This window comes from Beta vulgaris, chromosome 3 (genome assembly GCF_026745355.1).
Source record: "Beta vulgaris subsp. vulgaris cultivar EL10 chromosome 3, EL10.2, whole genome shotgun sequence".
Lineage (NCBI taxonomy): Eukaryota > Viridiplantae > Streptophyta > Magnoliopsida > Caryophyllales > Amaranthaceae > Beta > Beta vulgaris.
The window spans coordinates 33,859,007-33,870,537 of record NC_079204.1 but is presented as its reverse complement, the minus strand read 5'-3'; the positions used below and the strand labels follow the sequence as shown (position 1 = coordinate 33,870,537).

Genomic DNA, 11,531 nt, shown 5'->3' with positions numbered 1-11,531 from the left:
TGGATCGAAATTCTAATATAGGAAACCTAAGAAATTAACTGAAAATCATCGATGAGATGAAACAAATTATTCTCAGAGATTGATGATTGAATTCAAGAACTCAGATGTATGTTAGCGGACTTTCAAACACAATTTGGGGGAAAAAATTGTGCTGAATTAAAGACAAGCTTGATAACTGGATTCCAACAATCACTAATAAGACCCTTAATAGGCTGTTTATTAAGCAAACCGTGATGCCAGGTAATTCAATTGGGATTTTTTTGATTGGCTGGGGTTTCTATTTTGGGGTGAATTAGGGTTTTTTCTTTCATGGTTTTCTTATCCTTCCTCCGTTATGTTTTAAACAAAGCGTTTGCTTTTCCACGCAATCCAAAGCGCTTCTTTAATCATTAAATATCTTTAGTTGCGCACACGTAAAAAATATAAAAAAGTTATAATTAAATTGTATGCATCGAGATGAATTTAACAAGATTTCACTTTACTATATTGTTTTTTATATGATGGCAATAAATTAGAGTCAAAATTGATCAACAAATAGTGTCATTTAACCCAATTCTCCATTTAAAACAGAACGGAGGAATTATACATTTTCCAAGTAGGTATTTCTTACCATTTTTACATCTATATAACTTGAGCTATTGTGGGTCAAAGATTGTGTTTCGACAGGTGTAAAAAGTCAAATGTTACATCTGTTAAAACAGAAGGGTATATCTTTTCTCAAATAAATAAGCCCATATCAGCAAAAAAAGGTTCTCAAAATATTATTAAAACCATTAGTAATTAAGCTACTCATCTGTGTAACTGAGAGGGAGCCAAGACATCTCTATATGATGCTATCTGGCGAGCAATGTAATCTTCTCAAAGTCATTACAAATAATAATCTAAGTGACATGACATTAGCTTCATCCTCACGAACAACAAATAAGTTATGCCAGTTGCAAGAAAGTAGTGCACAAGCAAAACACAATTTTTAGAAATCTAAAGAAGTAAGCAGACGTTTGGACCATGTCTTCTAATTTTATCAAACCTGCCAATTAAACAAAGAAGCTGTCTCGCCACCCGCATTTTCAACAGGGTGGCATGTCAGATGGTGGAGGCAGCATTCGTGATTTCAGGTCTTTACCATCTTTCACTATGAAAGTAGTCATCATACCCCATGTAAGATGGCGCTCAAAATGACAGTGCATATACCAAACTCCTGAAAAAACATTAGAGATCAAAAGCCATTTCAGAATGGAACATAATTTTGTATTAATAGCACTTTTCATTTCATCTAGACTACCCAACTGCAATGTATTTTGGACCAAAAGCATGCAAAATGTTCATAATATACGTAAACCCAAATCTGGATATAGCAGTTTGCGATGTATTTGCGAAATCTGAATAGAAAAAGTTGATAGAATTTAAGATGGGAAGTTGAAAGGAAAGAGACAGTGGACCTTACCAGGGTTGTGAGCTTTGAATCTGATGGTGGTCCAACCATTTTTCGGCACAACCACTGTGTTTTGCAGAGGAGGATCCACCAAGTTATAGTGCTTTGGGTCCTTGTGTTTGTCGAAATTTCCAAATCCAGAACCAACAACGTAAAAGCTTTGTCCATGAAGATGCATAGGATGATCTAGTCCAGAAACTAAATTGGTGCCCTGCAAGATTATCTCAACTGTGGAATTATACTTAAACACCCTCACCTGGGTGCTCAATTTCGCTACTTCAAGACGCAAATCTTGATACTCGGCAGTAAAATCAAAGGGCGCATGAGGATATCTTGGGAATCGTTTGCCATACACGCCTTTGATATGGTAATAATAGGCCTCTAGCACATCAATATTGGGAAGAACAAAGCTTATATTGTTCATGCTTGCAGCAAATATACTACCGTTTGGGCCCTCACATGTACGGTTGACAGGGCAAGGTAACAAGTTAACCGAAATAGTGGAGAATATTCGGTGGTTTACCTTTAAGGGAACTTTAACAGGATGGTCTTTACTAGCTAAGCTTCGTAAGCTACTTGTGAAGGAATAAGACGCTTTGGTGTCATTATAATAGGGAAGACGAGGCAAGGATGGGGACAAAGACGCATTGTTGTAAGCTGCATCATACTCTAAAATAGCTGTGGTTGTGGTGTTATCATAACTAACATTAACACCACTTGAGTATGCTCTAGCAGCAATATAATACCGACCTGGGAATTGGTTAGCTTCGAGTAGAGCATCAATGGTTTGACCAGGGCCGATAGAAATGTAGTCTCTCGTTAGGGGCTTAGTATAGCTTCCATCTGTGCCAACTATTATTGTTGGATGGTTTGAAATAGCCAAGAAGAGAACATGATTCAATGCTGCATTAATTATGCGAAGTAAAATGGTTGCTCCATTATGCACTTGAAGCTTGAATGTATCTGCCATATAAAGAAAAAATATTGGCACGAGGAATATGTTCGAGAAACAAATAACAAATTTTGCATCAATCACATGGTATCAAGTACAAAGATGACTGTCAAAGTATTATTGAATTTTGTTGGTTTTGATTTGCAGATGCATATTTATTTCATAAATTTATTTCGAGGGTTATTGAACAGAAATAATTCTCCCCCACGGCTGAAATACATGACAAAAAACCATCACCTAATTCATGTGCCATGGCCCATGGGTATGCGGAATGTTTTTAACATAAAGTTCTGCTAAATTGTTGCCTTATCTGACCGCGCACGTTGGTTGTTAGAGAATATCTGATGGAAAAACATAAAGTTCTGTTAAATTCTTGCCTTATCTAACAGCACAGGCTGGTTAGAGAATATATCTGTTATTCTGTTGGATCAATATGATGATATGATAAAACTGAATTCCAAACTTCTAAAACATTTTGTCCCATTTCATATGTTTTACTTTTTAACAATTAGATTTTAGGCAATTATTTAAAGAAAATTGGTTGAGGCACAAGATCAGTCATTTGTTACACTCAAAATTATAGTGTTTCAGTGCACTTCAGTTCTCAGACAAGAATGTAAAGAAAATGTACAAATCAGCAAGAAAAATAAAAAGGCAGACCTCCACTAGAGCATGGATATAAATCACCAGGTTGACCATTTATGATAAAAGCATCGGAGACATTTGGTTCTCCTCCAGTGGCACGAAATTCCTTATAAACTTCAACAATGTCCCTTTTCCACCATTCTCCTGATAATTAAAACATCATGTACATTGATAATAATTAATAAGATATCAAGATCCCCAACCTGAGAATTGAAAGAAGATTATATCGAGTATAATATATCGGTACCTAATATGATGGGCACTTCAAAATCAGGCTTTTGAAAAGGATAATTAGTCCCATGTTTCGGATAGATTATAAAAGCACCATGCACGGTTGCTCTTGCCCAATCGCTATGAGCATGCCACCAAATAGTTCCTTCTTCCTCTGACAAGATCACAGTTTGTGTAAATACCCCACCTGGTTTGATTGGACACTGAGTTATGTACTCAGGTCCATCAGACCACGGGTTTCTTGGTTGTTTCACTCCATGCCTGCAAAAGGAACAGCTATCATGTCCTTTTACTTCTCTTGTCCTGCTATCATAGTAATTATAAATAAACTAATATAAACAGATTAATATAAAAACTATCTTACCAGTGAATTGTGATGTTATATTTGCTTATGTTGACAACTTTGACTATAACTATGTCTCCTTTGCGTGCATAGATCGTTGGTCCTGGAAATTGTCCATTAACTGTCAGAATAGACTTTGTTCCGCAGAGTCTAGTGTAGATTGCTTCTTTCACCTATATCCAAAATGCAAGAATCATAGAGTTGTTGATTTTGTTTTGCTAATTGTTTATTCTATAGGAACTGCATTTTATTACTTATTATTGTAGCAGACATGTACATACAGAAATCGAAAAAGAGTACAACTGCAGAACAGTGAACTTTGAGTTTCAGAAAACTGACAGATTCAGCCCAAAATTTTTGATACTTACTTCAAAACGATATGCCAATGCCTGCGATTCTATGGCACCTTGAATGAGAATCAACCCCAGAGAAAACAGTAGCGAATACATCATTTTTGTGTGCATTTCTTTTTTTATCTAAGTTAACATCAAACTGCTTATGGTTTCTTCAGGTACTTATTTAGATGAAGGGAACTTTATAGACCCGTAGTGGGTATAACCTTATTAGTCCATTGTTATTCGATCTTTAATACAAGTAATTTAACACGAAACGAGGATTACCTAAACAGGGGGATTAAGGGAAAGGTGAGATTGGCCTCTGCCTTTTTTGTTCTTTATCTAAATATATATGCGTTTTGTTATCATTTCTCTGTTTATGTTTCCCAAGCTCTTAATTTCCACAATGGCCGTCCAACTAATATGACATTAGTGGCAATAAAGGGATTTCAAATACTAGTTACTCATTAACGAGGGTCATTGTCATCATTATCATTATATCCTAATATTTCGGATGAATAGCCATCAACAAAAGAAGAAATATACCAGAAGCCCCAAAAGTCTTGGTACAGCTAGCTACTTATAAATACAGATTATGTAGTTTGCTATAAGTAGTGCGTTTAACGAACATCATATTTCATAAACCCGTTGTTGGAAATTGGAATAGTTTGGAAGATTGTGAAAGATACTAACATCTAATATATAATCAATAACAAGAATTATTATGTTAGTGAAGTACAAAAGATCCAAGAACACCCATAATGATGATTTGAAAACATGGATTGAAACAGATAGTTATGTAAAAATGAGAAGAAACACAAGCAAAATATATACTAGTGAAAATTAGAGAAGTTAAAATCTTGTAAAAAACTTCAACAACACATTATATGCTAAAATTTGTATTGTATAATATTCACAAATTTTTCATAAGTGCATGAATAGTGCAATTAAAATGTTGGAAGTAGTCAGAAACTGAATATGAAAATGTCTGAGCCAGATAAGAAAGAAATCCTTCCGATAAAGTTAACCTGTAGAAGGACACAATAAATACCTACGGCTTCCAACTTATCTTGAGAGTTAAAAAAAAAAGGTTTTTTAATCAATTCTGGAACGGATTTGGAAAAAGCTAAAAGGATGGAAGGAGAATTATTTATCTCAATCTCAAAGAGAGGTGCTCATAAAATCAATTGCCTAGGTAGTTCCGACATATGCTATGCAATGCTTTATCCTTCCATTAAGTATACTATATAAAATGAAAAGAATTTGTCGTAATTTCTTGAGGGGACAAAAGAATGAAGAGAGAAAGCTAGCTTGGTGGCTATTAAAAATTGAAGGAGGGTGGTTTAGGCATGAGAGACCTTCAAGCTTTCAACAAGGCTCTTTCAACAAGGCTATAAACGAGGCAATTCACAACTTATACAATCATCCTAATATCTTTAATTAACTAGTTAGGAGAATATTTATAGTACACCCAAGACTATTTTCTCCAAATGAGCAAAATGAGTGAATGAGCAAAATAAACAAATGAGCAAATGAGCAAACATTTCTACTATTTAAGAAAATCAGCAAACACTTTTATTACAAAATGAGCAAAATCAGTAAATGAGCAAAATGCCATATGAGCAAATTTGGTGTCAAATGAACACCTGAAGTTCTAATTTATTACAAAAATACCCTTGGGTGTACCATGCTCATGGTACACCCGGGTGTACCATGAGTGAACTCAAAAGTTAGTATTTTAAAATTGCTTATTGAGAGTAGAGTACTCCGATTACACAACAATGACGTAAATAGACCTCCAACATATGATTTGATACATTTGATTAATGTAGTGAAGTTGGTGTACGAGATATATAATCCCTTAATTTGTGACCGTCATCTATATGCCGATCATCGATACCTACCGGTCGTTATCTACATGACGACCAGGAAAACTCACGTCAGTAATGGTCTCGTGGTCATGATTATAGGGACAGACAAAGTTATGTTTGCCGACCACCACATAAGCTAATCATGTATTGTGTTCATGACATAAACTTTTGTTAGAGCACGTTCGCTTACCAATACTACGTGTATGGACAAAGATTATGACGTACACATGTACGAAGAAGTTCCTATTTCGGGAAACCGACCTAATTTTCACTAGCTATAGATAGACCACCACCTGTTCCCAAGGTACATTTAATTCTGACCCTACCTACTTTATCTGTACACGTGTTTGTCGAACCCTATCTTACTTAGGCATCGGAGTGGGTTTTCTCAGCAAACCCGGGAGAATAGTCATCCTTGTTCCATGTGCAGTTGTACCATCAAGTCAACACCGGGATTCCCAACGTTGTCAAGCTCCACCATCCCTCTGACAGCCGTCAACACATGACGTCCACTGTTTCACACCCGGAACAATTGGCTCTAGAAAGAGGGGATGGACCCCATTACTACCGGCAACGTCGATCCAGACGGCAAACCTGTCTCAACCAAGTATAGCGGCCCTATCAATGATCCTGACCCTGTTTATGTGGAAGATGAAGATCTCGGGTCCCCTGAGTCGGATACCATAACCCCAACCGGTCCGAACCCAAGAACACCATCCTCTGGCATTGCACACTTCACTCCAGAGCAGATCCAAGCTGCCAGATCGGTACTTGATATCGTAACATCCGACAATCAGCTTAATAGTTCACCAAGTAAGCGACCTATAAGAGTCATTGGTTGCGACCGGGACGACAACCTTTTGAGAACAAAGCCTTTTTTTTCAAGATGGACGTCGACTGGAGAGGGAGATGGCGGAAGTAGGTTATGATGAAGAAACTCTACAGACGGAGCTAAGATGGTGATACCGACATGTACACGGAGCCTGTTTATGATGATAGAGAGAGTATTGTGAGAGAATCAAGGGGTAACACTAGCCAGCATGGTAGGACATTCAACACTTACTGAAGACGGTAACATCCTCCCATTAAACTTAGAGGCTCACCTTTCATCAAAGAGATTATGAGGAGCCCATGCGACGCATCAAGATACCGTCGCGCAAATGTGACGACACAACAGACCCAGTGGACCACTTGTCGGCATATGAGGGGCATATGCATCTGTCAGTCAAATGCCATCGGGTGCAAAGTTTTGAAGCCTGCCTCCGACATCCATCACTGATTTCTACCAATTGTCGGTCGAGTTACAGAAATAATTTGTCAACAACTAAAGACAGGAAAGAACCACAGGAGAGCTCATGGTCCTAAAGCAAGGCGAGATTGAAAGCCTTATAAACTTATTGGGGAGGTTTAATTGAGAAAGGGTTACAATACCAAATTTGCAGCAAGAGGTTGCCATCTTAGCTCTGATGTCGGGACTGAAAGATGGAGATGTTAGGAGCTATTTGGGGACAAAGAGCTTAAAAACCTTGGCGGCAGTATTAGGAAAGCCAATGAGTTCATCAAGAGTGAAGAGTTTGACCGAGCCTCGAATATAAGGAGAGGCGGCGAGACCCTGAAATTGCCAAGGAGGAAAAGCGAGGAGGTCAAGGCAAGAAGGAGGATTAGAAGGAATTGCCCACACTAGTATTTCCAAGGGAAAAGAAAAGAAGGAGAAATTTGAATGTTACACACCATTAACTAAGATCAGGGCACATATTTTCGCCATGCATAAGGATGACGACAAGTGGCAACGTCCCAGAACAATGTTCCATAAAGGCCGAGACAGGAACAGGTGGTGTGATTTTCACAAAGATCACAGCTACATTACTAAAGATTACAAAGATCTGAAAAACAATTTGGAGGACTTGATCAGAAGAGGGTATTTCACTCTGTACAAGTCAAGGTAAGAGGCTAGCTGACATGATTCTGGCTGGCAGTATCAGAGTCATGTCGAGGAATCCCATCGAAACACCCCGGTACGAGATAGGTTGACGATCATTCATGTCATAGTCGTTGGCAGACCTATGAATGGTGGGACAACCCGCAGAGCTAAAGCGTCTTCGAAGGAACTGTCATCAAGTCAATCTGCATGTGACACATCGATGGCCAGAGCCACCAACTATGTCAAGAGTTACATTCACTAAGAAAGACTCGGAAGGCTTTATCTTCCCACATGATGACCCTCTGGTCATCACCTTGAATGTCGCAAATTGTGCCATTCATAGGGTATTGGTAGGTGGCGGCAGTTCCGCCAACATCTTGTTCATGACTGCTTTTAACAAGATGAGTATCGGTCTTGAGCACTTGAAGGGAGTTAGTTATCGTGTAATGGGTTTACTGGAGCTCCCGTCATACCAAAATGAGCTATAAAGCTATTGGTGAAGATTGGTCATGACGAGAAAGCGGGGACTTAATGATTGAATTCTTGGTGGTCAATGTCCCGGCAACTTTCAACGCCATCATCAGATGTCCCCTAATTCATTATGCACAAGCGGTGGTATCAACATTCCACTTGACAATAGTGTACATGTCCAATGTCAGACAGCTGGAAAGATTAAAGGGCAACCTAGAGTCGGCAATATCTTGTTATCACACTATGATGAAGGGTATAAATCATAAAAGAAAAGCGGAAGAAAATCTTGACAGGGACACCGACAAAAGAATCTGTAGCTTGAACATCCCCGACAAAAAGAAGATAACCAACGCAGAGTTACCCGTCATGGCTTGCCGATGTCGTCATGGCAAATAAATCAAGTGGGCAGTGGAGAATGTGTTTTGACTTTACTAATCTCATCAAAGCTTATCCGAAAGATTTTTACCCTGCCAATGATTGATAAGATTGTCGACTCTACCAGAGGCAATGCCATGCTGAGCTTCATGGACGCCTACTCAGGATATGTCCAAATAAGTTTGTTCAAGGGAGATAGAAAGAAGACGACATTTGTTGCGAATGCCAATGTCTTCTGCTATAAAATCATGCCTTTTGGGTTGAAGAATGCAGGGGCGACATATCAGAAGTTGGTTACAAAGTATTTGATGCTCAAAAGGGGAGAAACGTGGAGAGGTGTATGTTGATGACTCTATAGTGAAAAGCAAAACTGAGAAAGAACAGTAGGAAGACCTGCAAGAAACATTTGAAACGTTGAGGCGTTTCTAGATGAATTTGAATCCCAAGTTGTGCGTATTTGGCATCAAGTTCGGCAAATTCTTGGTATCCTGGTTAGCGAAAGGCGAATTGATGTCAATCCCAACAAGGTTAAGTGTCATAGCCCACTGTTTCGAGCTGCTAATGGAACACACTCGACAACCACAAGACACTCAACAACCATAAACAACAATTAACTCTTAATTAAATTAACTAACAGCGGAAATATCACCTTAATTACACCAATATCTCGACTAATATTCCCAAATATTATATACAACGGTATATAAATAACTATTCTCAAATAAGCTATCTAAAATACAAACTCAATCATTAATTCACAAAACATCTTTATCTTTCTCCACTTCCAATTTCGAGCTCTGAATCCACAACCTGCAAATTCAGGGAAGAAATACAAAATAAACAAAATTCCAAAATGAGTGGAAAAAACTCGTAACCTTACTTCAGCCCTTTATAAACATTTTATTTATCAAACCATTTCTTTCCGTTAAAACGCTGGCATAGCTCATTCTCTTAAACAAATCACGGCCCGTTTGGTAGTCGTTAATAAATTGCGGTAATGGGAATGAATTTTAAGTGTAATTTTATTAGGGAAGCACCCGTGAAATCTCCATGGGGAGGCATTTTTTCTCCATGGACAAGCAATCTCACCCCTAAACTTGTGTTTTTGTCTCCAAGGGGAAGCAATTTTCATTACCACTCATTACCACCCTACAAAGTGGTATTGGATGGGAATGAAAATTCAAGAAGGAAAGTGGACACTTTAGGATAAATTAGCATTACCATGATAATGGACAATGATATTTTTCACAAATTTACACACAAATTCATTCCCATTACCACCATTTATGACCAACTACCAAACGGGCCGTCAATGGCAAGTATAGGATTTGGACAAACGTTGCCTCCAACGTTCGTTATGGAGCACATCAATACTACCCCCAAGGTTCGTTATGAAACGTAACCGACCATATCAAGTCCAAAGAGTAACCATCCTCGACCTATACCTTGTCCACTTTCTATTTTCAATTGCGTATTTAGATTATCCAGTAATGTTTCCACAATCAGCACATCTATAACTATGGACATAGTACGGAAATATTTACGAAAACATAACAGAGAGATTCACACACATGGCCATAAGTAATACATTTTACTGAACATAAATGTTACCTAAACGCATTCCAATTCTAACAACACAATTTCATTCAATTCATAACTCCAAATGATATTCTACTCCAAAATCATCCTCCAAAAATCACTTCATAACAATAACGTAATCAATAACCAATCTTAAACGAATCTAAACTAAAAAACATGATCATAACCAATTCCCAATTTACAAATTACCCACCTTTAACATTCTAATTTCCTTAATCCTCACCTCATAATTATAACTCTAAATAATTGAACTGAATCAACCAAACTTAATTAATGAACTCAATTAAACCAGTGAGGACCTAATTTGGCGAATACACACATCAACATATTACTATTACTTACAATTAATGACAAACTATACTAAACTCATTAGACTATGGCAACTCTAACAATAACAATTGTGAACCAACAATAACAACAACAATCACAATTACAATTACAATTCAACAACAACACAAGAGGAAAAATAAGATAAGAACACCACCTATCAGTAGCATCGGCTTAGGGCGGCACCACCCACACGCAGTACCATCAGAAATCCAGAGGGGAAATAACGGGACAACAACAAACAAGAACCCAGCAGCAACGACACAACAACAACTAACAACAACAACAACGACGACCTATCACCGCAGCACCCGCGCCCAAAGCAGAAACGATACAACAACATCAGCATGCGAGAAGAAGAGAGACCACCACGACGCGGTTAGGTGGCAATAACGCCGGCAGCACGACAAGAAGTAGAGAGAAGACTAGCACCTGACCCTGGCAGCCCAGCAACGAACAAGTACGGAGAAGGGGAAGAACAGGCCGGCGGCCATGCGAGAGCTCCGACGAGCTGCAGGGTAACAACGATAGATTGGGGGGTGAGAGTTTGAGAGGAAAGCAGGGCACCGAGAGAGAGAAAGGGGTTTGGGGTCTAATAGGGTTTCTTTGGGGTTTGGTTGAGAGTGCTACGGGAGAGAGAAAAGAAAAGGGTTTAGGTTCTTTCTATTTGGGGTTTTGCTTGCCAATTTGACGGACGAAGGGAAGGGAACATGAGAATTGATCTTCTAAAAAAATAATCGACAAATGAGAAAGAAACATAATCGACATTAATTTTCTAATTTGCGAAATACCGCTCAACTAATTGCACAAAAATTCAAAAATATAAAATATTAATGAGTTCATAAAATTAAATAAATAAATATATCACAACACGACAAATAAAAATAATACTCCACAACTCAAATAAAATAAGAATTTTCCGGAACATAATTAATTTAATAAATATAATCAACATTTAATAAACGCTCTTCGAAAATACGGTTATTACATTAAGACTGTCATAGATGCCGGAACCTAAGAGCGTAAGAG

At 38.1% G+C, this 11,531-nt stretch overlaps 1 protein-coding gene across 1 annotated transcript; it reads right to left on the bottom strand.

The window, feature by feature from the left end:
• Window positions 1–802: 802 nt before the first annotated feature.
• Window positions 803–11,188, bottom strand: LOC104884930 (laccase-15). Its single transcript, XM_010669633.4, has 7 exons — window positions 10,660–11,188; window positions 3,972–9,386; window positions 3,625–3,776; window positions 3,277–3,521; window positions 3,045–3,173; window positions 1,445–2,395; window positions 803–1,198 (listed from the first exon to the last, which is right to left on the bottom strand). The coding sequence occupies exons 2-7, from the start codon at window positions 4,065–4,067 to the stop codon at window positions 1,068–1,070; spliced, it is 1,704 nt and encodes a 567-aa protein (XP_010667935.2). The 5' UTR covers window positions 4,068–9,386; window positions 10,660–11,188; the 3' UTR covers window positions 803–1,067.
• Window positions 11,189–11,531: the final 343 nt, after the last annotated feature.